Source organism: Cavia porcellus, unplaced genomic scaffold, assembly GCF_034190915.1.
Source record: "Cavia porcellus strain 051 isolate PalLab524CR breed Dunkin Hartley unplaced genomic scaffold, mCavPor4.1 scaffold_8, whole genome shotgun sequence".
Classification (NCBI taxonomy): Eukaryota; Metazoa; Chordata; class Mammalia; order Rodentia; family Caviidae; genus Cavia; species Cavia porcellus.
In genome coordinates, this window is record NW_026947491.1 from 41,135,332 (window position 1) to 41,162,861 (window position 27,530).

At 48.0% G+C, this 27,530-nt stretch overlaps 1 protein-coding gene across 11 annotated transcripts; it reads left to right on the forward strand.

The window, feature by feature from the left end:
- Window positions 1-7,782: 7,782 nt before the first annotated feature.
- Window positions 7,783-27,497, forward strand: Prpf40b (pre-mRNA processing factor 40 homolog B). Of its 11 annotated transcripts, none has more exons than XM_023567669.2 (26): window positions 7,811-7,960; window positions 13,550-13,630; window positions 14,371-14,514; window positions 14,816-14,881; window positions 15,565-15,592; window positions 15,864-15,889; window positions 16,019-16,129; window positions 16,432-16,552; window positions 16,649-16,673; window positions 16,852-17,049; window positions 17,281-17,407; window positions 17,491-17,555; window positions 18,028-18,192; window positions 18,293-18,401; window positions 18,743-18,893; window positions 19,553-19,686; window positions 20,256-20,370; window positions 20,512-20,603; window positions 24,799-24,972; window positions 25,179-25,316; window positions 25,525-25,620; window positions 25,837-25,926; window positions 26,142-26,316; window positions 26,547-26,608; window positions 26,718-26,861; window positions 26,940-27,497. In XM_023567669.2, exons 1-26 carry the CDS (start codon window positions 7,958-7,960, stop codon window positions 27,030-27,032), a joined length of 2,733 nt encoding a protein of 910 aa, XP_023423437.1. In that variant the 5' UTR covers window positions 7,811-7,957; the 3' UTR covers window positions 27,033-27,497. The 11 variants fall into 11 exon arrangements, 10 of the variants coding, with proteins under 10 accessions (XP_023423438.1, XP_023423437.1, XP_023423434.1 ...); XM_023567666.2 differs by lacking the exon at window positions 7,811-7,960 and adding an exon at window positions 8,270-11,939; XM_063254709.1 differs by lacking the exon at window positions 7,811-7,960 and adding an exon at window positions 8,270-9,309.
- Window positions 27,498-27,530: the final 33 nt, after the last annotated feature.

Genomic DNA, 27,530 nt, shown 5'->3' on the forward strand with positions numbered 1-27,530 from the left:
AGAGGATTCCGGAGCAGAGGGCCATTGGGCAGCCATCTGTCCAGTAGGTGCGTGTGAGCAATCATCTGTAGAGCGGCTATAGAGCTGCTGCCGGTCACCCTGGGAAACACAAGCAGATGGCGTCTCACTGTGTGCCTTGCAGTGAGAGGACTGCTGTCGGCAGCACAATGAAGCATCATGTGCACTGCAACAGGGTGGTTGTTGCAGTTCACAAGAGGAGCCACAAGGGGACGCCCGTTGACAGTGAGGGTCCTGGGAACATGGCAGCGCCTTGTCACGTGACCCAAAACATGGCGGCGCCCTGTCACCATGTGACCCTCCGGAACATGGCGGCACCATGCCACGTGGCAGAGGGTTGTAACATGGCGATTGTTCCCGGCGCAAGCTGGAACAATCACACGGCCTGCTGGAAGGACATAGCGACCGAGACCTAGTATGGTGGGCGGGCGGTGAGAATGCTGTAGGGGATAGAGAATTCTCAGGAGAAGAAGTCAGAGACTGCGAGGAAGCACTAACAGAGGGATCAGAGCTGCTGGTAGAGTTATGGGTCCCGGGAGACAGAGGGGAAGAGGATTGCACAGTGGGAGATAACTGTGACAGAGAGGAATTAGAGCTGCTGGGAGAGTTATGGGTCCTGGAAGGTGGAGAGGGAGCCGATCGCACAGCGGGAGGTATCTGCGACGGAGAGGGATTAGAACTGCTGAGAGAATCAGGCATAGGGGGAGGGGAGAGCAGTCCGGTGGGAGGTAACAGCAGGGAACGAGTTTGGTGGTAGGCAGGTGGCAGGGGCAGCGGCCGGGAAAACACCGGAGGGCAGGATGGAAAAGTTTGCAGCGCAGTAGACTTAGCTAAAAGTATCTGAGCGGGAGCACAAGACTTAATGAGAGATGGGCGTGTTCTCAGAATAAGAAAGGCTTGAAAATAAGGGAGTTCTAATAACTTGTTGCCAGCTTGACAAAAATCATACAAGTTCCTGAGAATGCAGGGGTCAAATGTTCCTTGTTTGGGCCAACGCTTGCTGATAAGCGGGTAGGTTGGCCAGAACTCCAGGCAGTAAAAAGTTAGTTGTTTAGTTTTTATGGTACTTTTAATTTTTAGAGTATGTAAATTGGAAATTAGGCATTGTAAAGGCGTCTTTTGGGAGTTAGAAAATACGTTCCCCATGACTGATTCAGGCAAGAAAAAAACCCGGTGGTCCAGAACAAGCTGTCACTTGTTTGTGGCACCACGCAGTGGCTACAGTTCCAAAAACTTGTAAATTCCAGTCGTCACTGAGAGATTTACGAGTGGAGCCCTCGTGGAGTCAGTAACAGTTTTGCCCGTGAAAGCGCAAGGCTTTAAGGGAAGTGAGGCATTCTTTCGGTGTGGGCGATCCCAAAAATCTCTGCTTTGGGCTATCCGAACCCAAAGAACGTGAGAGATTTTGTGGACACAGGTTTGCCCAGAAAGAACCCTGCCCTGGGCTGTCCTAAGGACGTGAAAATGCACAGACCCACGCAGATGGGGAGAACAGTAGACTGGGGCTGCCCAGTGCCAAAAGTTCCCCGGGGAGTGCTCACCTGAAATCAATCTGGCCGATGCTGAGTGCAGGCGGCTGGCAACAGGGACATCTCGGGAGAGGAAAAAGCTCGGGATTAATCCAGGATGTTATCTGGTTATCGGCTAGGGGACTCAACTGGGTGTGTCCCAGGAGTCAATTGCCTGCCGATCGAGTCACGGCACCAAATGCTAGGATTATTTCTAAAAGATGAAAAATATTTCCAAAAGATGAAAAGTATAAAATAAAAAGCGGCCTTTATTCTGAGAACACGGAGAGAGATGACCAGCACCCCCACCACTGGCGTCCGGCGATCTCTCCAGCGGACACATGGCGTGGGTGCATGTAAATAGCCTTGGTTTGGGGTGGAACCTAAGGTGGGCATTAGGGATGTACTGGTAACCCATTGGTCCTAGGTTTGGCACCATATGTAAATTTCCAGGGGTGGGAAGATGGCGTCACAGGTAACTTCCTAGGGGCAGGGGAGATAGGGGCTTCCTGCTTCTGGTTGAGACTTTTCTGGCTACAGTGTCCTGTCTGGGCCAAAACCCTTTCACATTTAATAAGAAAGAGTAAGGTGATTAAAAATTATGTGATAATATCAAGTGCTGAGGATGCTGAGAAAAATAAAACACTCATATTGGCAAGTTTGAAAAATTAAATATATATTAACTTACTTCTTAGCAATCCATTCCTAAGCATTCATGCAAGAGAAATAAAAACAGAAAGACCTGCACACAAATATTCATAAATAGCTCTACTTGTAATAACCCCAACTGCAATCCAAACCCAACAATCCACAGCTGGTGAATGGCTAAACAAATTTCAGTATGTCCATGCAATGAAATATACTGCTTTGCATTTGTTATGGCTTGAATGTAAAGTGTCTCCCAAAAGACTGGGTTGGAGGCTTGGTCCATGCAGCAGTGATAGAGGTGAGCTCTTAGAAAATGATTAGATCAGGAGGGCTGAACCTTCTTCATTGGATTAATCCATTGATGGATTCATAATCTGATGGTATTACTTGGGAGGTAATGGGAATTTACAAAGTGGGGCCAGTTGGAAATGTTGCGCCCTTAGAGACTGTGTCTTGTCCCTGGCCCCCTTCTGCTCTGGGGCTCTTTCATCTCCATTTCTGGCTGCCATGAGGAGAAAAGTTTTGCTTTAATATCTTCCGCCATGAAATATTGCCTCACCACAGGCCTACTAGCAGTGGAGCCCACTGGCCATGGACTGAACCTTTATGCCATGGATTTTCCTCTGCTAAGTGATTTTGTTGGATAGTTTGTCACAGCAATAGAAAGCTACACATTAAAAAGGAATGAAGTATTGATACATGCAACAACATGGATAATCTCAAAGATACGTTAGTAAACAGAAGAAATCAGACAAAAACTCCTACAAACTGTGATTCCACTTATATGAAACTCTAGAAAGGCAAAAAGATAGCAGCATAATGCAGATTAATAGATGCCAGGAGCCAAATGTGGAAGCAGGAGACTGACTACAAAGAGTACAAGGGAAGTTTTTTTCCAAATCCATTTTATTTCAAAGATAAAAAGAAAAGAAGAAGAAAGAAGAGGAGGAGGAAGAAGAAGAAAACTAGAACAAAATTTGAAAACATGTCAATTAGGGGCAAAGAAAATTTTTGAGGGAAGGAAATGTTTCACGTCATGATCATGCTGACTATTACATGATTGCACACATTTGTAAAACTTTGTTGTATTGTGCTTAAAATTGGTGAATTTTCTTATATTCCAATTATACCTTACTAAAGCTGACTTTTTAAAAATAAGATGCCCAAAGCTGTGCAGGAACTTTGGGCAGACAATGCAAAAAGCTAGAAGTCAGCAAGCTATTAGAGGGCATAATTTTTCTTCTTCTCTCAGGTGGTGTGTCTTTTTTTTTATCTTTTTATCAGTACCAGGGATCAAACTCATGACTGCCTGCTTACAAGGCAGGTGCCTATGCCACTGAACTAAATTTCCAGCCCCAATGGTGGTCTATCTTTTTCACGCCCTTGTCTCTAGCCCAGTAGAGACGTTTATAAACTTTTTTCATGGTTATTTATTTTTATTTATTTATTGATCTATTGAGACAGATTCTCATTACACAGTTCAGGCGGGTCTTGAACTCACTATATAGCTGAGGCTGACTTTGCACTTACAATAATTCTCCTGCCTCAGCCTCCTGAGTGCTGGGATTATAGGCACACGCCCCCATGCCTGGATTACAAAAAAAAATTTTTTATAAAGCAGCTAATACCTCTTTTCAAACAAACTTTTCTGCAGAACTTCACTGAAACAAATAAATGCCATAGAGTGTCTTATTCTGATGCATTTACATTTTAAGTTCAATGTCATGACGTCTTTGTGTTATATAATCCTTCTGTGTTAAGAAGCCTGGTTTGATGAACTCAGGAATTTTATATGTAGGACATATTATGTATATAGTTTTAAGCTGCTGTTTAAAGATGGTTAATGCTATAATTAAGGTTTCTAGGTAAAAACGATAAAATTGAATATATGCATCTAAATTTATCCTACTGACAATCCACTAAAACTACAGTAAAGATTTTTTTACAGGCATAAATTCACAAGGAAAAGGCAAAAGGAAAGGAGAGAAAAGTGACATGTTTTAAAAGTCTGGAAAGCAGACAGATGAACAGTTATTGACTCAGGCCAGGAAGGACAACTAACTGCCAAGCACTAGCAGGGTAACTGTGTATAAGACGGCCGGCTCTCCTAGAGGGGGGCAACCTCCACCGAGGCTCACGCCAGGCACTGTGCAGAAAAGCTCAGGAGCAACAAAGCCACTCACGGACCAGGGGAGGGGGCACAGAAGCAGCTTTTTGGTGACCTTCCCTTAAGTGTGAGTAGACAATCAAAGATTATGAGAATTCCAAGAAGAGAATCTAACATGAAAGACGAGACCAAAATAATAGAAAAAGAAATTTGGAACAACATTATACAGAAAGAAGAAAAATTAAATCTTTTAATAATAGCTTCCAAGATAAAAAGCTAGAACAACCTGAAACAAAATAAAGTGCTATAAAAATAAAGCAAGAGTGATACAGCCTTGCTTTATTTTTATAGCACCTTATTTAAAATATAGAAAAATATGAAAGAATGGAAAGATAAAGCTGAGGAAGTCTCCCACAAAATAACATAAAAAGCTGTAAAGTTGGAGAGTAAAGTAAGAAATTACAAGTACTAGTCCAGTGGGTCTATCATCCACATTTGAGGAATTCCAAAAAACAAAGAACAGAGAAAATGGGAGGAAGTAGACCCTCAGTGGAATGATCCAAGATTACTTCCTGGTGGGGGTTATAAATCTCTGGTAGACCACTTTCCTACCTGGGTTTAACCCTAGCAACACACACACACACACACACACACACACACACACACACACACACGCTATTACAGAATTAAATTAAATCTGGAAGATGGGAGTTAGAAACTATATATAAGTGGTGGGGAGGGAGAAGGGGAAGGAACTAAATCCTCAAATCTGTCCCTATTATATTTGTAGGGGCTGAGGCAAGTCTCCAAAAAAGACTCACATACTAAATATTCCAATGTTATGAAGTGAACTAACAAATTATTAAGTAAAATATGTTCTAAATTCCCAAGTTCACAAAAATCTATAGGCATAAGGAATTCGAAGGCTAGGTACTAAATTAGACCTTTTGGACTCTTTAGAATTGTGTACTAGAAAATAGTAGTCTCTGCATCCTGACTCTTGCCTGAACCCTGACACTTTTGATCTTGGCTTTGTTCTTTTTTTTTATTTTTTATTTTTTTTTTTATCGGTACCGGGGATCGAACTCACGACTGCCTGCTTCTCACGACTGCCTGCTTCTCACGACTGCCTGCTTCTCACGACTGCCTGCTTGCAAGGCAGGCGCTTATGCCGCTGAGCTAAATCCCCAGCCCCCTTTGGCTTTGTTCTTTACATTGAGAGAGTCTCATACTGGGGGCCACAGACACCTAGTTATACCCAAGCCCCTTTCAGTAAACAGTTGCCCTGTGGCTACTCCTTAAGCCCAAGATGTCCACAACATCAGCAAGGTCTCCCTGGGGAGCTGTGATCCAAGTAGAAGCTGTTATGGTCCTAGACACAAGCTAGGCAGGGAATTTCAGGGTTCCTGTATGCAGAATATGTTCTACAAGGAGGTAAGCAGGCTCTGGATGGAATTCTCATTGGGTTATACTCAGCCTGTGGGGAGAGGCATAACTGGGGAGATCCAGAGATAATGAAAGTCAGTGCCAAAAGTGACAGCTGAAAGAGCTGAGACTGAGTCCCTCTAGAGAGGGGAAATTAAGGAGGGCAGGGGTCTGCTGTTTATCTTAACATTTCTCATACCATTATTTCCCTCTTTAAAATACATGGCTGTGTTCTAATATTTCACATACACAAAAGACAAGAAATAGGGTTAGGAGTATAAATCAGTGGTAGAGTGTAATGACACTGATACACACAAAGACACACACATGGGCACACCCCCTCCCCTTAAAATGTGTTTATAAAAGTTTATGGAGGCTAGGCATGGTGGTGCACACCTGTAATCCCAGCACTCAGGAGGCTGAGGCAGGAGACTGTAAGTGCAAAGTCAGCCTCAGCTACATAGTAAGGCCAGCCTGAACTACATAGTGAAAGTCTGTCTCAAAAAACAAAACAAGGCTGGGGATTTAGCTCAGCGTCATAAGCGCCTGCCTTGCAAGCAGGCAGTCATGAGTTCAATCCCCGGTACCAATAAAAAGGAAAAAGACCAAAAAAAAAAAAAAAAGCAAAACACAACAAAACAACCAAAAACTTTTATGGAGGCCTGGTGTGGTAGCACTCATCAGTAGTCATAGCTACTCTGGAGGCTGAGGCAAGATTGCTTGAGGCCATTTTGAGGCCAGCTTGGGCAACAAAGACCCTGTTTCAAATAATAGAAGATACTTTATGGAACCTCTGAACCACTTCTGCTATACCTGAGTTCTCAGTAATAAAGTTTGTAAACCACAGGACTGGGCCTTCATTTGAGGCTATCTAGATACTTTTGTGATTTAAAACCACAGTGAGTTTTCTCTCTGTAGTGGCCTCTAAAGTGAACCCCACTTCGTTTTCCTCCCACTTGTCACCTTTAATTCAGGACTTTGAGTTGGATGTTTTCTCACTTCTCCCCTGCTAGACTCTAAATTCCTTGCAGTCAGGGACCTGACTTAGAGTTCTTTGAGTTAAGGAACCTGGCACAGAGAACAGGCTGAGGTTAAGTGTTGATGAATAGAGGAAACAAGGTTTGGCGCGAAGGTACTCAATTCTTTTCTGGGTCTCTTGCCTGGAGCTTTGTAAGTTGTTAGCCAGAGACCTTAGGCTTGATTTGTTAAATAGTTTGGGGTTACAATTCTTATCTGCACAACATATTTATCTCATTTTCTTTATTCCCATAAAAGACCACGTACCTACTTTCTTCAGCTCACTACATGGTGGATGCCAGATTTATATATTTATTTTTTATTTTTTGGTTTCTGGTGTCGGGGCTCAGACTCACGATCTTGCACTTGTCAGGCAGGCGCTTACACCAATAAGCTAAATCCCCATCCTATGTATTTAGTTTGTCTTTTTGAGGCAAGGTCTGACTATGCAGTTCAGAAGCTTACTTTGTAGTCTAGGCTGGTCCTGAAGTCATAACGATCCTCCTGCCTCAGCCTCCCAAATGCTGATATTACAGGCGTAAGCTCCCACGCCCAGCTACTAGATTTTAAAAATAACTTCAGCATTAAGTGAGAAGTACCTGTTCAGTCTGAAGATGGATTTGTTGTTATTGTTATGCTTAGTGCCTGGAACAGGTGCTCAGTAAGTTCTTGAGTTAACTAACATTAGAGTGGTAAATTTAAAATTTTTCAAATGCTTTGTAAAGTGAAAACGTGCCCAGTATACAGAACGAACGCTTCGTCCCATATCCGGTCCTCGTCCAGAACGCGGCGCCCTTCAGTGTAGCGCAAGCAAGCCCACTGGGAAGCAGGAGCCCGCCGAGCTACAGAGGCGCGAGGGCAGCGAGGACCGGGGACAGCGCTCGGCGAAGCTCGGCGCAACCCAGCGCCCGCCGGCCGTCAATCAGAGGCCAGAGCACACGCGCCCCACCCCCGGAGGGCGGGCCCCGGACCCAGCGAAGACATGGGGGTGGGGCCTGGCTCTCCGCGCCGAGGGGGGGCAGGGTTGGAGGGGGTAGGGCGGGGTGGGGGCGGAGCCCGGCCTGGGCACACCGGCCCGGTTGTGAGTCCCGTTCGTCGGCGGGATACACCGGAGTCCCGGCCACGAAGGGGTGCGACCCCCACTAGCCCCGCCCTCTCGGCTGCCACCTAGCCAATCAGAACAGCTTTTACTGGCGAGTGGGCCGAGCCGGCTCAGCTGCTCGGAGGCTCTGGCATGGTAACGTCCCCGTGCGGGGGTGGAAGGGCCCGGGGAAGTCCCACAGCGCCCCCTGTGGCCCGGGCTGGGGGCGGGGGCACGGGAAGGCCACCGGGGGTACCCGGGACTCCGGGGAGGCCGCGGGGAATGAGGCGCGAGGAAGCGGAGCCCAGGAGAGGGGTGGGGGCGGGGATTTGGGGGAGAAGGGGTGGGGGAGGCCATGATGGAGCTTGGTGTCTCCGGGGTCTGTGGCAGGAGGCTGTGGAGGACGGGAGTTACTGGGACTGGTTGAGTCGGAGGGCGGGAAGAAGTGAAGGGTGGGTTTATGGAGAAAGGTCAAGAAAAAAGAGAGGCAGGAGAGGAGACTACCACGGGAAAGGCTGGAGTTGGGGACCACGTTTTCCCTGTGGGGTATTTGGTGTTCACCATGCCCCTTGCCCCAGACCCAGCACTTGTTCTCTTTGGAAGCTCTGGGTGCCCCTTTGGACCGCTAGGGGACTCTGGGGTGTCCTTTTCTCGAATTTTCGAGATCTTGTCTCCTGAGGGGAAAAAGGGGATTCTGAGGGAAGAGGGGTTCCTGGCCCTCATCCCAGTGCTGAGTAGTCCAAGAAGTAGGATAGAGTCCCCCAGGTTCCAGCCTTGGTTCTGCCATCATCGAACTACTAACTCTTGTGTGACCTTGGGCAAGTCACTGCCTTCCTTAGGGCCTTGGATTTCTTGACTTAAATTTTAGAAAGGAAAATTGATGAAAATAATCTTCTAGATGGCTTCCAGCCTCAAAGTGGGGCGTGTTTTGGAAAGAAAATTATGGCGAATGGTTCTAGGCTACGGGGAAGCCTAAGATACAAGCAAGGCCTTTGCCTGGGCTGGAGAAAATCCCCAGGGATGTGGGAGGAGGGGAGACAGAAAGCCTGCATTGCCTACGCCACCTCCTAGCATCCTGTGCGAGGGACACAAGTCTGTAAGTAGATTTGAGCCTTGACTCAAGAAAGATGAGGACCAAAGTGGTGATGTATTCCTCAGGAGAGTGAGAAGGTGGTGGGTGATGGAAGATCATAAAAGCAATGGGAACATATTTTCTAGAAGGGCCGGCCCCAGGCTCTTTGGAAGTAAGAGGAACAGTGGGGCCTGGTACAGGAGTGTGGGGACTAGGAAGATTTGGAGAGCAAGGAGAAAGGGGCTGGTGGTGGTTGGGGCAGCCAAAGAAGGTAGCAGATGATAGGCCACAGAGTAATTAGCTGTTCTGTTCAGCACTGTTGCTCTGTCTCTCTGCTGCAAATGGAATCCAGGACCTTGTTCATGTAGACAAGCGATTCATCACAGCCCTGGCCCTCAGCTGTTCCTTCTTAAGGATGGCTACCTCCTGAGAGGTGCGCCTTCTTGCCTTTGTTTGCCAACACATCCCTTCAAGGAGTGGGAGTGAGTCAGACCAGGCAGACCTTGGAATCTTCTGGCTCTCTGAGCATTTCAGGAGGTTTAGGGTAAAGAGAAAACAGGGTTGTGCATCTGAGTGCAAGAAATACCATCTGTGGTACCATTCTCCTTGCTGGAAGGCAGCTTTGTGCAGTAGATGAAAGCACAGGCTTTGGGGTCAGACTGCGTGGATTCCAAACCTGCCTCTGCCATTTAATTTCTTGGAACCTTGGTCAAGTAAGAAATTTAATCTCTCAGAACTTCAGCATCTTTGTCTATAAAAAGGGCATCATAACCCCTTATGATGGTTGCTAGGATTAAAAGTATTTGGCATGGTATTTGGTACATGATAGTGTTCAGTAAGCATTACCTATTAACTGTTGTTATTTTGTCTTTACATTCTCTTTCTCCATTCTTATGTTTTGCTCCTTTTGTCCTTTTTATGAATGCTCAGTTCTGAGATGCCACTTAGATGTGAAGGCCAAGAATTGATTATACCTTTGAGGTGGTGATGGTGGTAGGTTCTTTCCAGGGCCAAAGTGAACACATGATGATCAAGAGTCTTTTCATTGCCTCTCCCCAGCCCCTAAATGTTGTTTCTGTTCCTGGAAGACATGGAATCTGCTTCTTTTTAAGTTCCCATCCCCGTGACCCTTGCTTGAATTAGTTATTTCTCATATTCTTGCCCAGAAATGTAAGCAGACACATAGTTGTATTGGCATTGCAGCAAGTGGGAAAGGAACAGGTGTTTCGAAAAATAGAGGACACACATAGCATAGGGGAAGTTCCAGGAAGAGAAGCCTTTTTACATTCATCCCAAGGCTTTATTCTCTGTGGGGAACTGACTAAAACAGATCAGTGTCTAAATCCTGGTCAGAGATCTCCATCCTAAATTGAAGATGGTTTTCCCAGGTGGTACTTGGTTTAGTTTTCTTTTCCCAAGCAAGAAAGACCTCTGCCAAGTTACTTCTTTCTGCTTTGGCCTGTATTCAGAGAATTTAACTGAAGATATATTTCATTATGCAAAAATCTATTAAGGGGATGAGACTGCATTTTATCAAAGTACTTTGTGTGCAGGCCCTGACTAGGCACTGAAAAAAGGTTAAAAGGAAAAAAACAGTCTCTATGCAGGGAAATCCCCACCTGAGTGGGGAGACTAGTGCTCCCACATGAAACACCCAGCAAACCTTCACAAAATGCAGTGTTACTCTGCAAAGTAGCGTAGCAGGTATCCTAAAGGGGCACAGGTGTTTGTGGGAGATAGTGTAAAAGTAACCTGAAGGAGGTGAATATTGGATCATCTTGAACAAAGCAAGAAGCAAAACAGAATAAAAGAAACACTTGGGAATAACTTAACAATCCTATTCAAAGAGGACATGGGAAACTTGAGCCAAGATTGCAGGATGGGCTTTATTAAAAGACCTTGTTAGATGAGAGATTTTGTAGGGTAGACAATAGGAAACCACCCTTGGTTCTCAAGGAAGAAAGTGGTGGATCCTTGATGTTTTGACTGTTGGGTTGTAGGGAAGGTGAGTGTAAAAAAGATCTTCTTGTAGGACAAATTGTGCTTTTAAGGGACACAGGCTGCAGGGCAGTTTGGATCCAGTACTGGCTTTGTCCCTAACCAGCTGTGGAACCATGGGCATTATTATTCTTTTTCTCATGTGAAGAGAGGGGTCTACCTTGGTTGCCAGACCTCCCTGCAGCTCTGACATTCTGTGTTCCCTGAATACCATTGGAGCCTTACCAGTGGCCCCTACTGTCAACAGGGTAGTTTGTTTGTAGCACCTACGGGGCTCTTAGAGTTTAGTGGGGGCTGCAGATACTACATTTCCTTAATTCAGAGATTCATTTTAAGAATCTCATAGTTAGGATGCATCTTAAAATCAATGGGGTATTTTAATTTAATGAGAGCATTTGTTTTTTATTAGTGCCACATAAGATACAGTACTGTTAAAACTTGTACTTACTTAACTAAAATTCCAGTGGATAGTCACTGAAGAGAAGGTGTAAGTATTGCATGAACTTATAAAGGAGGGGTCTGACCCATACAGTGGGTTGGGAAAGGCTCTCCAAGGCAGGGTCTTGGTGGATGTGAAGTGCATGTAGGTAAGGTGGCAAGGTCGTCCTAGCACCTCCCTAAGGTTGGAGAGCTGATAAGATTCTTGTGGCTAGAGCATAGACTGGGAGCCAGGCTGGCAGGGTGGTTGGTAGCCAGCCTCCGTATATAGGCTCTGGGAGAGAGGGTTGGTGTTTAAGAACAGTAGGAAGTTATTGAAGAGGTTTAAGCAGGTAATGATCTGAGGTGCATTTTGAGGAGCTTGTCTGGCTATAGTTTGGAGTGGATGTGGGGAGAACAGTTGGGAGGCCACTGCAGTAGATCAGATGAAAAAATCTAGTGGCATGGGCAACAGGGGTGATGGAGTAAAAGAGGAAATGGAAAGACATAGATTGGAGTCTTGGAGGTGTGGAGTGACTCCTAGGTTTCTGTGGTATGGTGGTGCCAGTTTTGGAGATGACAATCCTGGGTCTGTTTAGATCTGAAGATGACTCTGGAAGGATAGAGATGCTTCTAAGGCAGCTTGAGGTGAGAGAATATGACCCAGAAAATTCTATCTCCCCAATATTGATGGCTTGCAGGGGGGCAGGAGCAGATCTGAATAGAGGGCTGTTGTATGTGAGCACTGAGAAAAGGGTGAGTCAGGTTTGACTAGTGTAGCTTATACATTGTCTTCCTAGGACAAACTGAAGAACAGATACTGCTAACTGTAAAGCTTAGGAAACATTTTTAAGTGGTGAGCCTTCTTAGCAAATGGATACCTGAGGAAGTGAGGAAATTGGACAGTGATGAGGTGGCTTCTGCCAGCTGCCATCTTTCCTCTGAGCTCCTCTGCCACACTGTCAATTTTTAGGCAGAGAGAAAGAAGAGCAGGGCCTTTTAGTTGTACCTCTAACCCTCAGTGCACTTATATTTTTATAAACAGATAATGTAGTCTATGATCGTATATTCAGAAGCTGCAAAAAGACATACAGCAAATACTCTCCTACTTTTCTCTCCTTCTGCCACTGTCTTGTCATCTTTTTTTCCTGATGTTTATGCACATGAGACCTTTGCTGGTAGTCCATATCAAGATAGTGAACTTCATTCTTCTTTATGATCACATACCATTCTATTTATGTTTGGGAATGCTCTTATAGTTCCTTACACATTATTCTTTATACATTATTATAGTTTCTTCACACATTATTTTTACATGTGAGGCTATATCTATAGGGTCATTTTATAGTAAGGTTCTATATAGAGATTTGTTCCTTTATTCCATTCAACATTTATATGCCAGACACCATGGCAGGTACCAGGAATGCAGCTTTCAGCAAGTCAGATAATGATCCCTGTTCTCAGGAAATGTTACTGTGTTCTGATGGGGGGAAACACATATCCAGGCAAATATAACAATGATCTTGTATGCGAGAGGAAACCAAAAGGGGCCATATAGAGAATAATTGGAAAGAGCTACTTTAAATGGGCTCAGGAAGGCTTCTTAAAGGATGGGATGTGATCTGCCATAGATGTGGTACAAGGATGCTCAGGCTGTTAAAAGCCTGCATTCAGAAGCATATAAAGGATTTTAGAGGTGACACCAAAAAGGAGTTGAGAGTAGTGCAGAGAGATGACACTGAAGACTGGGATTGGATGATATCAAAGCAAATAGGTGGCTAAAGATGAGGCTAGTTAAGGGAGGAAGCTGGTAATGAGAGTTAGGGAGACTGTAAAGGGCTGCGGCTATTTGTGTTTAGAGCTTTGGATTCAGTTTATACAATTGAATTAATTGAAGTAGGGAAACAGGAAAAGAAGCCACTCCTCACTGGCTTGAGAGAGGCATAGCCTTACCCAAGGACGGGAGCGTGGGTTAAAATCTGAGAAGAACCGGTGTATGCTTGAAGTAGAGAGCCTTCTGCATCTTTTCTGTGGCAAAATGGAAGCCTCCAAAATACAGATGGCATTGAAGGTCTCAGCCAGCCAGCTTTGGGCTGGCACAGAGCGAGCTTAAAGCTTGGGGTGGGCAGTAAAACTGGGCTTGGAGACCTGCTCTCAACTTTGTGCTGCTTTTTCATCCTCACCCTTTCTGCTTCCCTTCCACAAAAGCCCATCTCTGTGCCCATCCTGGGTCCTATGACTTTTCTCTCCCTCAACAGTCGGTTCCCGATTCTGGTCCCCGGCCCCCAGCAGCGCCTGCCCCCTTCCCACCGGGGCCCCCCATGATGCCACCACCCTTCGTAAGTTTTGTGTGTTTCCCTGGGCTTGGCTTTTCCAGCCTGCACCCTCAGCTCCCCAGCCCTTGCCACTGCTGCCTTGCCAGCATGGTGATGCCCCTTGGAAGAGGGGTGGTTTTGTTTGGGCGTTGGGGTGGGGAGAGATATTGATAAGCTCTAGTTCCTAAAGCTGCCAGTTCCCTCTTTGTCTTTTTGTTCTTGAGACACATTGGGACTGGAGGTAGAAGTAGAAGGAAAAAGACCCCTTTAGAGTGAGAGCAGGGTGGGGCTGTCTTTCTCTTTCACTACTCCTTACCTGTGCTCTGTTAAAAAGCCACAGAATTTGGGCTGAATAGCATTGGCGGTCATGAGTTGGAGAGAAAGGGATGGGAGGCAGAGGACTAGGGGACGCCTGCCTTCTGCCTCTTGACCTGAGGCTTCTTGGGCAGGAGTGCCAAAGGACACAGCTTCCCCGAAGTCTGGTGCTGTTCCACTTCCCTTTCCTTTGCCCTCCCCATGCCTCTTAAGTTGTTTGCTTGCCTGTTAGGCCCAGAGAACACCCCCTGTTGTCCGTCTTTCTTAGTGGTGAGGAGAAAGGCAGTTTTGTGTCTTTTGCTTCTCAAATGAAAGCCTTGGAATTGCCTCCAAGCCAGGGTGGAGGGCTGGGTGGGCACAGGTGACTGTTTCCTGCTGGGTCTTCTCTGCCCCTACCTACTAAGGCAGTGTCTTCTCTGTTCAATCTCTCTTCCTTTCCTCACTTCCAGATGCCCCCTCCAGGGATCCCCCCACCCTTTCCTCCGATGGGGCTCCCTCCCATGAGTCAGAGACCACCAGCCATCCCCCCTATGCCGCCTGGCATCCTGCCCCCAATGCTTCCACCAATGGGGGCACCACCACCACTCACACAGGTAATCGTCTCCCTCCACAGGGTCCTCAGGAAACCCTGTCAGGTTTTGCTGAGGGTAGAGGTGAGAGTGGGAATCTGGGCTTTAGAAACGGGAGGGAAGGGAGTTTTGGGCCAGGCTCATGTGGATTTGTCTGCTGAGTGACTGACACAACTCTCAGGCAAGGCGGGAGCCTAGAACCTGGGACTCGGTGGAGGTGCCCAAGTGAGAGTCATGACCCAAGCAGAATCTCCCTGAACCCACAGGGGACGCTGACTGACAGAGACTCTGCCTTCATCTCAGTGACTGATTTTTATATCCATAGATACCAGGAATGGTACCTCCGATGATGCCAGGAATGCTGATGCCAGCAGTGCCTGTCACCGCAGCGGTAAGCGCTAGGGGCTAGCAAAAAGCAGGCTGTGCCCTGCAGTCCTGTGGGTATAACTTGGAGAACAGAAATATGATTCCAATCTTTCCCTCCTCTTATATCTACCCTGGTCCCTGCAACACTCCCCACATTTGAATTCTTCTCACCAGTCAACAACTCAGCAATTCATTTTCTGCTCATCCCCAAAGGCATTTCTTCTTTCTTGTTATTCCCCATGCTGTATCCAGGACTCTGAAGAAACATACTCATCCCAGACACTCCTTCCCCTCCAAAGGGCCATCTGTAGACATCATAATATGGTTCTCTTCTTTACATCGTCTCTGCCTCCTAAGGAGGCAGTGACACCCAGGGATCTTAGGCCGCGGCTCAGCATAGTAGAGTCTATATAGTAGAGTCTGAGTGGGATGTAGAATCTGCCATGCACTGTGAAGAGATGGGCCGCAGGAGTTGACTCAACCACATACTCTCATTTGTGGAAAATAAAGAAAGGAGCTGCTGTATGATTCCCCTGGGATCTGAGAGCCATGGCCCTGGCAGAGGGGCGGGGGACCTGTTAGGGAGCAGAGATTCTTGGGAGCAGGATACATGGATCCTGGCCTGGCCTGCTTCTCCATCTCCCATGGCCTGGGTCTTGGGGGCCACTGGGCTTGGCCCCAACCCTTCCCCTCCTCTTTCTTCGGCAGACGGCTCCAGGTGCGGACACCACCAGCTGTGAGTCTTCTGGGGGTCTGCTTCCCCCAGGCTCGGAGGTTGGGGGGTACAGGGGAGAGGGGACCATGGACTGGAGCCCACTCTGGATCATGCCTGTTGGGATGCCAGGGAGCCTGGGATGTTGATGGGACCAGGGGGATATTTGTTGGGGATGGAATAAGGGAGGACTAGGTGGGGATAAGATGGGGGTTGGAACAAAGTCTTTTTTTTTTTATCACTCTGAATTTGTAAGAACAAAGTCTTAATATATTTTCTTTGGCTTTTTTCCTAGCTGCTGTGGCTGGGACAGGTCCTCCGGTGAGTCTTTCAGTGCGGGTCTCTGGGCAGAAAGGCTGAAAGTGGGGGTGCTGATAGTAAAATCTTTGGGGTGAGGAGGAAAGACTTTGGGAAAGGGCCTTGACCACCATTCTGTGCCCCCCCCCCCAGCGGGCCCTATGGAGTGAGCATGTGGCCCCTGATGGGCGCATCTACTACTACAATGCTGACGACAAGCAGTCCGTGTGGGAGAAGCCCAGCGTGCTCAAGTCCAAGGCGGAGGTCCTGAGTGGGGCTTTTTGGCCCTTCCTTTCAGCTGCCCTGACCCTTCCAAGTTCTTGGCCTCCCTGGAGTCTAACCATGCTCACTGTGGTTCCTCTGATCCCAAATCCCTGATCTCACCCCCTTTACTACCTAGAAGTGTTTTCCTAGAACCTCAGAAAGTTCACCTTCTCCCATTCAAGCCTGGCAAGATGGTAGCTCAGGGGTCCTATGTCCTCTGTTCACTGGGGTTCCCTTTGCTTCTCTGATTATGGCTGAAAGCTCCTCAGCGTACTGATGTTCTTTGACCCATCCTCTTGCAGCTGCTGCTGTCCCAAAGTCCCTGGAAAGAGTACAAGTCAGACACAGGCAAACCTTACTACTATAACAACCAGAGTCAGGAGTCCTGCTGGACCCGGCCAAAGGATCTGGATGATCTGGAGGGTGAGGAGTCCTGGGAGAAAGGGGCAGCGAAGTTTGGCCAAGGATAAGGGAGCAAGTTCTTTGCTATACTGACAGTGTTATCTTTTCCTATTGCAGCTCTAGCCAAACAAGAGACTGCAGGGTGAGTGACTTACCCACCTATCCATCCAAACTTGAGAGTGGGAATGGGTGATCTCTCCATTGTCCTCTGTGAGAGGAGACAGTTCTCAGTTTCCTCATGTGTCATCTGCTCTGGCTAGAGAAACTAACCACCCCTGTTCTCTGTCCCAGCACTACACTGTCCTCTTGCTTGCCTGCAGGAAACAGCAGCCCCAGACACTACAACCACAACCTCCTCAGCCACAGCCTGACCCCCCACCTGTACCTCCTGGCCCCACTCCGGGACCCACAGGCCTCCTGGAACCCGAGCCAGATGGGAGTGAAGATTGTGATGTGTCCGAGGCTGCCCAGTCCCTGGAGCAGGGGTTCTTGCAGCAGGTGGAAGAAGGCCCCAGCAGGTGAGGACTGCCCCCATGACATTCCATGGGGGGCTTCAGGCTCTTGGCCTGCCTTGTCCCTTATCCTCTGTCAGCCTCCCAGGAGGGGCATGTAGATCTAGGCATGACCTTTGGAGGGCAGAAAGAGGCCACCCTGGAAAGCAAGGAGTGGGTAAAGTGTTGCTGAAAGTGCAGGGCATTGAAAAGCAGTGCTGACTGGGAGCCCTGTAGCTGAGTCCCATCTGCCCCCAGTTCTGGACAGCATCAGCTACCACAGCAGGAGGAGGAGGAATCCAAGCCAGAACCAGAGAGGTCTGGCCTCAGCTGGAGCAACCGGGAGAAGGCAAAGCAGGCATTCAAGGAGCTGCTGAGGGACAAGGTGCTGAGGGCGGGACTCCCAGGAAAGGCATGGAGGGGCCTGGAGGTGGGCAGGCCCCGTGACCCCTGCCTGCTGCATTCTAGGCTGTCCCCTCCAACGCCTCGTGGGAACAGGCCATGAAGATGGTGGTCACCGACCCTCGTTACAGGTAGGCCTAGGCAATGGCAGCCAGGCCTTGTTCACAAAGGCACCTGGGCCCCCTGAGAAGCCCCAGCTCACCGTTTAGCTCATGGGGGTTGAAGTTAGGAAAGTAGTAGACTGTCATAGAGGAGGAAAAACTGAAAGACCTCCAGGATGAGAACACATTATATTCAGTAAATGCTTTTGGGATTGAATTGAATTAATTGGGGGGAAAGAAAGGTTTGGTGAATAAGGCAGAGATCTGATGGCAACTTGAGACCCCAAAGCAAAAGGACCCAGTGTTAACAGTGTCTTGAGGTACATCTCTCTCCCCCATTGTCTCTCTCCAACCCACATGGCAGACATCTGTGTGCTAAGCCCACGCATGGACCCTCTACTCAGCCCCATGAAGACCCTTTCCTAGTGTTCTGTGATCCTACTTTGTAGGGTATGCGAGTGGTTTAGGCTAACTCTGCCTACTCCTATCCTTTCTGTCTTAGTGCCTTGCCCAAACTCAGTGAAAAAAAGCAAGCATTCAATGCCTACAAGGCACAGCGGGAGAAGGAGGAAAAGGAGGAGGCCCGGCTGAGGGCCAAGGAGGCCAAGCAGACCCTGCAGCATTTTCTGGAGCAGCATGAACGCATGACGTCCACCACCCGCTACCGGTCAGGGGGCCAGGCCGGGGTGGGACCTGGGCATCCTGAGAACACAAAAGCTCAGGGGTCTGTTTTCTGCCTGTCTACTCACAGCCCATGTGCTCCACAGGCGGGCAGAACAGACATTTGGGGAGCTGGAGGTCTGGGCTGTGGTCCCCGAGAGGGACCGAAAAGAGGTTTATGATGATGTCCTCTTCTTCCTGGCCAAGAAGGAGAAGGTAATGGTCAGTGGGCTGGATCCTTTAGCCCCAGTGTTGCTCTGGACTGTCTTTGTCTTTGATTCCTTATGGACCCGGGCCATTCATTTCTCTGCTCCCCAGTGTCCAAGCTTCTGACTTGGTACCTGATATGGCACTTGTACATCTCCTTATTTCTGCCCTGGGCCTATCACCCAGGAGGAGTCTCGAGAGGCTCGTGTGTGACTTGCGCTTCCTCCCTCTCCAAATCTGGCCCTTTTCCTAGGGTTCTCTAGCTAACTCCTTTCCCTGTATCCTCTCTGCCAGACCCACTTGGGTAGTTCTGGCCTGCATCACCTAACCCTAATCCTATGGCTTCCCAGGAACAGGCCAAGCAGCTGCGGCGCCGCAATATTCAGGCCCTGAAGAGCATCCTGGATGGGATGAGTAGTGTTAACTTCCAAACTACATGGTCCCAGGCCCAGCAGTACCTCATGGATAACCCCAGCTTTGCTCAAGACCATCAGCTGCAGAGTAAGCATGCAACTCCCATCTGTCCCTTTTCTCACCTGGCTCCTCAGATTCTACTTCACATCACTGTCCTGCACCTCCTGCCCATCCTAGAAATCCCAAATCCTCAGTCACTGTACCTCCATAGACTGGGGTTCCCAGAATGTTTCAGGACACCCTTTCCCTCTGGGCTTTTCTGCTGATGTGGACCTAATCTTGGAGGAAGACTTCTGGGATAGGAATCAGAAGCCCTGGTGATAATGGTGATATTTATTGTTCATGTGATTATAGTTTTAAATGGTCAAAGCACCATGAGCTTTAACTGGTCACATATACCACATTGCCAGCTTGTGGTTACTGTGGATAGGAGAAATCTACCTTCTGAAGTTGCATCTAAACCTGATTGACTTCTGATTTCCTAAGGTGTGAAACCTCAGATCCTGAGATAATGAGTTTCATGTGCTGGTTTTCAATAACTGAATTCATCAAAGCTGAGTATTTGCTGCTTTTTTCTAATACAATTAATGGCCCCCTGCTCAAGAGCCAGCATTGCAGCGTTGCTCCCACAGATCCCTCTCTATCCTTTCCACTAACTTGGGTGTACCCAGCACATATGGGGTGGCATCCTTCAGTCAGACAGGGTGCTAGAAGCTTAAGATGGTGAACCTTCTCCCTATCTGTAGACATGGACAAAGAGGATGCTCTAATCTGCTTTGAGGAGCACATCAGAGCTTTGGAGAGGGAGGAGGAGGAAGAGCGGGAACGGGCCCGGCTTCGGGAGCGTCGTCAGCAACGCAAGAACCGGGAGGCCTTCCAGGTATCTTCACTGTATTTGAGGATTAGAGCTTGGCCCTGCCTCAGTCCACTGCCTCTTTCCCTATGTGTTGCCTCTGGATTAGGCACCTGTCCTTTCCCTAACCTCATCCAAGCTCCACAGGGCCTCTCTGCCTGCAGTTTTGCTGCTGCTGTGTCCACGCAGCTCAGTCTGGACTCCTCTAGAGAGACCAGATGCAAAGGCATGGTGTGGTGGCCGAGCCATGTATATTTCCTTATACCCCAGCTTGGGAGTGATAGTGGTGGCAGTGTAGGGGTGACATAACTGATCATGTCAGAAAGTTGAAGCCCAATCATAGACTTACTGCTGGCAGGTTTCTGTTTTATTGCCTTTCAGACTAGCTCATTCTCATTTTTTGTTCTGTCCCTCTATTTACATTCTCTTCCTTTGTAGTGTTCTCTTCCTTCACATCTGTATCTCATCTGCTTCCCTTGCCTGGATTTCCTGTCTGGATTGTTGCTGCCTGTCTTGCCATTCCTCTTGTGCCCCAGTCCCTGGCTCTGCCTCCCTTCCTGTCTCACTCTCCCTATCCCTTGCATCTCCCTGCTCAGACCTTCCTGGACGAGCTGCATGAGACAGGGCAGCTGCACTCCATGTCCACCTGGATGGAGTTGTACCCAGCAGTCAGCACTGACATCCGGTTTGCCAACATGCTGGGCCAGCCGGGTAAGGCAGCCAGGCGCCCCTTCTCTGATCTGGCTTCCTGCCCTGTCAACTCTACACCCCACGCCCTGGTCCTGTCCTCAATCTTACCCCAGGCCTTGGGAAGCTGCCGCCCGCCAGGCCCCCCTCCCTCCCTCCCTGCAGGCTCCACCCCTCTGGACTTATTCAAGTTTTATGTGGAGGAGTTGAAGGCCCGATTCCATGATGAGAAGAAGATCATAAAGGATATTCTTAAGGTGAGGGAGACCAGTGCTATGGATGGATGCTGGCTGGGAGGGAACCACTCCCTGATAAGTCCTATCCCATTCTGCAGGAGGTGGCAGCTTGCTCACTAGATACCAATTGTGGGCCTTTACGGTGTATTCCCTGGCACACAGTAATAAGCCACAATTTCTGCTCATAGAAGTGTGTGGCCCAGTAGCGGAGATCAAGGGTTATTACCCAGGTATCATGCCTGACAAATTTGAACTTCCTGTTTAGGAGTGGGTGGAATGTTCTAAGCATAAGGGCACTAGATGCAAGATACAAAGGTGGGGGTAGGTTTGAGGAGCAAGAAGTATAGCTACATGTAAGCTGATAGCCCATGGGTGTTTTTTTCTGGCCGGTATGGTTTTAGAAAAACGTAGAACTCACTGCTAATACGTTAATTATTTTTGAGACCGGGTCTCATTATGTAGTCCTGGTTAGCCTTGAACTTACTGGATAGCCTAGAAGCAATCCTCCTGCCTCAGCTTCCTGAGTTCTGGGATTACAGGCATGCTGGGCCATTGCTTATAATTTTTAAGTCAAAAGATTTCATATAAAAAATCTGATTTTTCAGCATTTCTTGTCAGGTTAGATTCCCTGGACTCAGGCACTACCCTCTGTAAGGATGTCATTCTTTCCTCACTACTCCTTACCACTTTTAGTATTAGAACAAGTGCCTGCTGCCATTCACTATCCCATGTGCACTGTCGCACTTCTTACACTGGAGAAATAGTTCTTAGTGTCTCTATCAGAGTTAGAAAAGACAAGCTGAGTGTGGTGGACCTGTAATCTCAGCACTGAGGAGGCTGAAGCAGGAGGGTCACCATGACTTTAAGCCCAGTCTGGCCTGCAGAGTGAGTTCAAGTTTGAACTACACAGCAAGGACTGTTTCAAAAAACTAATAGTTAGAAAAGATGAGTAAGCAAATGAAGGAAGCTTTGTGTTCTAAAAGGAAAGAAACAAAATATAAAAAAAATAGGGAGAAAGCCCATTTCCTTATGGAAGTAAAGAACATCCTAATGTATTTGAGGAAATAATCTACTAGAGTGGTTAGGAGCAAGACTTGCAGACTGCACAGGGTAAAAGTCCAGATTAACTCCCTTTACTAGTTTCATGACCTCACACAGGCCACTTGACCTTTTGGAGCCTGAATTTCCTCATCCACAAAGTATGAGTTTTCAGCCGGGCATGGTGGCTCATGCCTGTAATCCCAGCATTGGGAGGCTGAGGCAGGAGGACCATTGCGAGTTCAAGACAAGCCTGGGCTAGGGGCTGGGGATTTAGCTCAGCGGCATAAGCGCCTGCCTTGTAAGCAGGCAGTCGTGAGTTCGATCCCTGGTACCGATAAAAAACGAAAAAGACAAAAAAAAAAAAAAAAAAACAAAGACAAGCTCAAGGCCAGCCTGAACTGCACAGCGAGCCCCTGTCTCAAAAAGACAAAAAAAAAAAAAAAAAAAAGTTTTCCACCAAAGAATGCTTGGTTACAGAGGAACATATGTTGATACCTGAGTTGAGGGACCTAGTAATAAAGTTAAGGTTTCATCTCATCTGCCTGCATAATACAAATTTAACATTTAAAAAATTACCATTAGGAAAGATGTTTTCTGTTTCTCTGAAACTGTAGCTAATGTAGCACCTTGCGTGCTAAAATTTGAGCTGGGTGTAGTGACACCTCAGCATTCTGGAAGCTAAGGCAGGATTGCTTCGAATTTGAGGCCAGCCTGAACTATATAGGGACCCTGTCTCAACAAAAAAACAGAAACTGAATTTTTATCTTGTAAGTGATAAGATCAGATGGCGTTTCGGAAAAGCCACCAGTATGTGGTAGCGCATTCCAGGCTGCATTATTTGTGTCTTTGAGAAGGTGGTAGTGGTAGATCAATAGTTCTTGATAAACACAATGTGGGGGCTCAGTTTGAGAGGATTTTATGATTCCTATTTTAAGTGGAGGTACGTACATCTCCTTTATGTGTTAAAGTGCTAATATTTTTATTGAAAAATAGCTTCTAAAAAAAAACTTCTTTGGGGGGGGGTATCAGGGATCAAACTCAAGATCTTACAGTTGCCAGGCAGGTGTTTATGCCACTAAACTAAATCCCCAACCAAAGAAAAACAAACTTTAAAACCAATGGATAGTCACTAAGTCGCTGTCAGGTTGTTTTGTGAAGTTGAAAGAAGGGTAAGGAGTGAGGTGCAAGGAGCAGGACAGTGGAATGATGGGACCATTGGTCAGGACTAAACAGAAAGGGCAGAGCTGCACAAGACAGGAATTCCAATTCTCAGAAGCAGCTGTATTTTTTAATCAGGTTAAGTATATAAACTAGAAATAACTAGTCCCAAGATAGTTAAATTTTATTAGATGGTTAGTCATAAAGTGGCTTATATCACCAACTGGCCTACAGGGCCCTTATCCCCCTGTACTACCTTAGAAAGAAGCTGTTTTGAAACAGCTGCTTCCTGTCCCTCCATTTGGGCTTCTGTCTTTGCATGACAGACGACCCCATAAGTCTCTATGACTGTCCACATCCAGGTAGTCTGGTAGTACCTCTCATCTGTAGGGTCACACAGGGGCCTGTGTAGGAGGGGGCTCATGAGGAATGAATTCTCTTATGTGCTGAAGTATCTGTGAGTGAGTCTAGTACAGGTCTGGAAATCAGATGGGAAGAGATTGCTAGTGACAGTGTAGATCAGTAGTGGAAAAATAGCTGTTCTCAAGAACAAGCATATACAAGAAAGGCAACAGTGTTCAGAGAGAGACCCTAGAGAGGGGTGTGTGGGAGAATTAAACAGCAGATGCACTGGAGTCGGGAGGACCAAGTAGGAACCCGTGGCTTTGGTTGTTACAACACGAGCAACTTGTGGGAGAGCAGTGAGCAAGAAGGTAGTGGCTCTAGGGCAGCACACATTTCAAAATTAAGTAACTCCTGGTTGTTTATTGGCTTTGAGACTTCTTTGAGGCTGCTTCCTCTTCCATACATTGGAAACACAGTCCATATGCAAGGTTGAGAATTAAATAACATTTGGAAAGTGTCATGTTTACAGAAGCCTCTCAACAAATGTTTATTTTTCTTGTATTTCAAGAAATTTTAGGGCCAGGAATTAGCTCAGTGGCATAAGTGCCTGCTTTGCAAGTACATGGTTTTGAGTTTGACCTCTAGTACCAAAAAATTAAAGAAATTTTAAAACTGTGAGGCAGCAGCAAAGGTAGTTAGCTTGAGAAGGTGAGAGCAGGGTATAAGGGGTATTTGTGGCAGAATGATTGTGCTTGATGGAAGGTGCCAGTGAAGACGATGAGATTAAAGCTTTCGTTTCAGAGGGTGGGTGTTGGAGGGCAATCAGCAAGGCCAAAGGAAGCTACAGCTATGTGAAGGGAGAGAATATTGCTGTGCCTGTGACTTGTACCCCAGTAGCTCCATTTATTATTTGTCTCATCAGGGACCACATAAGATCACGCTCCTAAAACTCCACTCCAGGGGGATGCTGTGAGGCTTCCGTGAGAAGCATGGAGGCTGGCCATTGTGCTAAGAGTGGGACACATTTTGAATATTGTTAGGGAGTTGAACTTGATGGCCCCCATTTCTCTTATGGACTAAGTGATCTTTATAAGCATAGTGAAGGTACAGGCTTTGAGGTTAGAAAGACCTGGTGTTGAGTATTGCCCATGCATAGGTGTAGCTATAAGACCATAGGCAGGTATTATTTCTTCTGCATAAAACTAGGATGCTAGGATTTGTTTTTATTTTTTTGGAGACAAGATCTCAATATGTAATGGACACTGGCCTTTAAAAATCTTCCTGCTTCAGCCTCCTAAGTGCTGGAGTTATAGGCATATGTCTCCTTGCCTAGCAGGCCTGTTCTTAAATGAGAACCAGGAGAGTTAAAAGTGTGAGTGGCAGGGTATCTGGTACTGAGTAAACATTCAGTAAATACAGCCAGAGGGTAGGTAGCAGCAGATGTTGATAGAGAATGCATGGAAGCTTCCCTGAGCGACAGAAAGGCGCAGCTGGGGCCAGAGCTTTAAGCCAACTGAGAAACTCAGACCTCAGTCAGCAGATCTGGAGACACCTGTCAAGCCCTGGAGCTCTGTGTGACATCCAGACAAGGGGCAGGCATGGGGCTTGTTACAGGAGGACCTGGCCAGTGGATTCAGAGGTGTTGGCCTCTTGTGACCCCTCTGCTTATCAGCCATGGCTCACCTCAGACCTGTGCTGCTCCCTGCTTCATGCGCTGCTGTGCCCACAGGACCGGGGCTTCTGTGTGGAAGTGAACACAGCCTTTGAGGACTTCGCCCACGTCATAAGCTTTGACAAGAGGGCTGCTGCGCTGGACGCAGGCAACATCAAGCTGACCTTCAATAGTGTGAGGGGACGGGATGGGGTGGGGCTTCTTGTCGAACTCGTCCCGGTGCCTACTCCTTTCCTGGTTACTGCCCCACTGACTGTAACTTGGGTTTGGGGGATGATGGCAAAGTCCAGGCCTCAGCTTCTTATGTCTCAGTATGTGGGAGCAGGTCCTAGGCACTCAACATTTTGGGTGATTGTATGCTGTGTGCTCTTTGCCCTCAGCTGCTAGAGAAAGCAGAGGCACGGGACAGAGAGCGGGAAAAGGAGGAGGCACGAAGGATGCGGCGCAGGGAAGCTGCGTTTCGAAGCATGCTGAGGCAGGCTGTGCCTGCTCTGGAGCTGGGCACTGCGTGGGAAGAGGTCAGGAGCGCAGCTTGGCACCCGTCACCCTCAAGCCTGAGGGCAGCGGAGCTTCTCCATCACTGCGGGCCCACCCCAGTTACAGACAGCCCTGGGCCAGCTCCGATTCCCTTCTTTCCACTGTCCCAGCCCTGCCCTGTGCTCATGGCGGTATCCAACCTGAGCCAGGCGGGGCCTGGTCTCATCAGCAGTGCTCTCCCCGTTCAAGGTCCGTGAGCGCTTTGTGTGCGACTCAGCCTTTGAGCAGATCACCCTGGAGTCGGAGCGGATCCGGCTCTTCCGGGAGTTCCTACAGGTGTTGGAAGTGAGTGAGCTTCTTGCCTTCAAGCTCCATCCGAAGCATTTGAACCTTCTAGACCAGTTTAACAATGGCTTCTCACCTCAGGGGCCTCTTTTACCTGGCCAGTAAGAAGGGGAAGGCTGAGGGGCCCTAGGACAGGCCGGAGGCTCTAGCTTGAGTCAGGGAGACTGTTCTACCTGAGGCTAAGGCAAGTTCCCCTCACCTCTTGCCCGTCTCTAGCAGACTGAATGCCAGCACCTCCATACCAAAGGCCGAAAGCACAGCAGGAAGGGCAAGAAGCACCATCGCAAGCGTTCCCACTCGCCTTCAGTGAGTTGGCAGGTGGAAGGCATATGGGGGGAAGCTGGATTGCTCTGGAGAAATACTTTGTTTTTCCCTTCTATTACTACCCTTGGAGGGAGATTTAAGGATTCCTTTGGCCCTGGGTCGTCTTTTCTACCCCCTCTATCCTGTCCCCAATTGCCAGACAAGGGGTCTAAAGGTCAGAGAACTTCTGCACTGACTGGTATGTGCTGTCTACCCAGGGCTCCGAGTCAGAAGAAGAAGAGCTGCCCCCACCATCCCTCCGGCCCCCTAAACGGAAACGGCGGAACCCCTCAGAGTCTGGTTCTGAGCCCTCATCTTCACTTGATTCAGTGGAAAGTGGGGGTGCTGCCCTTGGAGGACGGGGCTCCCCATCTTCCAACCTCCTTGTATCAGGTGAGCAGTTATTTGCTGGCAATCTGGATTGTGAAGTCCAACTTGGGAATGTAGGAACTTTCTGCTCGTGCCCATGCAAGAGCCTGAGAGAAGGGAGGGAAACTAGCCTGAGCCTTTCCCAGACTGCTGTCTCAGACCTGCAAAGAATGAACAGAGAGGGCTGTGGCAGCGAAGAGGATGAGGCCTTCTTTTTGGCCCTAGAGATTTAATAGGGATTTTTCTATCTCCAGATCATGGCCTTCGGAAAGCCAAGAAACCAAAAAAGAAAACTAAAAAGAGAAGACACAAGTCGGTGAGTAGAAGATAGCTCTCTGTCCAAAACCCTGCTATTTTGAAGGCTGTGTTCATCTACTTCCCAGCTGTCCTGCACAGGAGCTGAGGTACACTTTGGACTCTTACAGAACAGTCCTGAGAGTGAAACTGACCCTGAGGAGAAAGCTGGCAAGGAGAGTGAGGAGAAAGAACAAGAACAGGATAAGGATAGGGAGCTTCAGCAGGCGGAGCTCTCTAACCGCTCCCCAGGCTTCGGTGTCAAGAAGGAAAAGGTGAGAGGTAGGGCCCAGTACTGGTCAGGTACCACTCTGTCCAGGGAACTTGGGGTGATCCTTGCCTTTGTTTAACAGACAGGCTGGGACACTTCAGAAAGTGAGCTAAGTGAGGGGGAGCTGGAAAGGCGGCGGCGGACACTTCTACAGCAGCTAGATGACCACCAGTGACCTGAAAAGCTGCTCTCGGCCTTGGACCAGGCTTGTGTGAGGCAGTGGCTCCTGGGCTGCCCTCACTGTGCCTCAGACTCCTTCTCTGTCTGGTCTGTGTCCACTGTTCGTAAAGCAACTTCGCCCCAACACACCACTGTTGGCACCTCTCAAGGTTTGCTTTGGTGTTTGAGGGTACCCCGCTTCCTGGACAACTAGTACAGTCCTTCCCTCAGCCCTAAACCAGAGACGGGTGGTCTGTGTCACACGGGGTAGGTGACACTAGTAGGTGCAGTGTGAGTGCCGGGGTCTCCAGGGAAGAGACAGGCTGGTGGCCACAGCCTGGGTGGTGGAGGGCAGGGTCCTCTTCCTCTAGCACCAGTGCCTGCTCCTGCCTGCCCTGGGGCTCCACCACTGCTTCCTCCAGCCCTGGGATCCAATGTATGTGTGTTTTTTGTTTTTTAAATAATATTTATAACACAGCCAGTGGCTTTTGTCCTTATTTGCTACTGGGGCAGG

Coding starts and splice junctions, on each gene's coding strand:
- Prpf40b (XM_023567666.2), top strand. CDS start 11,847: ATGGTGGTGCCAGTTTTGGAGATGACAATCCTGGGTCTGTTTAGATCT. Junction 17,050..17,280: donor GTGGAAGAAGGCCCCAGCAG/GTGAGGACTGCC, acceptor ATCTGCCCCCAG/TTCTGGACAGCATCAGCTAC. Junction 20,371..20,511: donor CAACATGCTGGGCCAGCCGG/GTAAGGCAGCCA, acceptor CCCTCCCTGCAG/GCTCCACCCCTCTGGACTTA.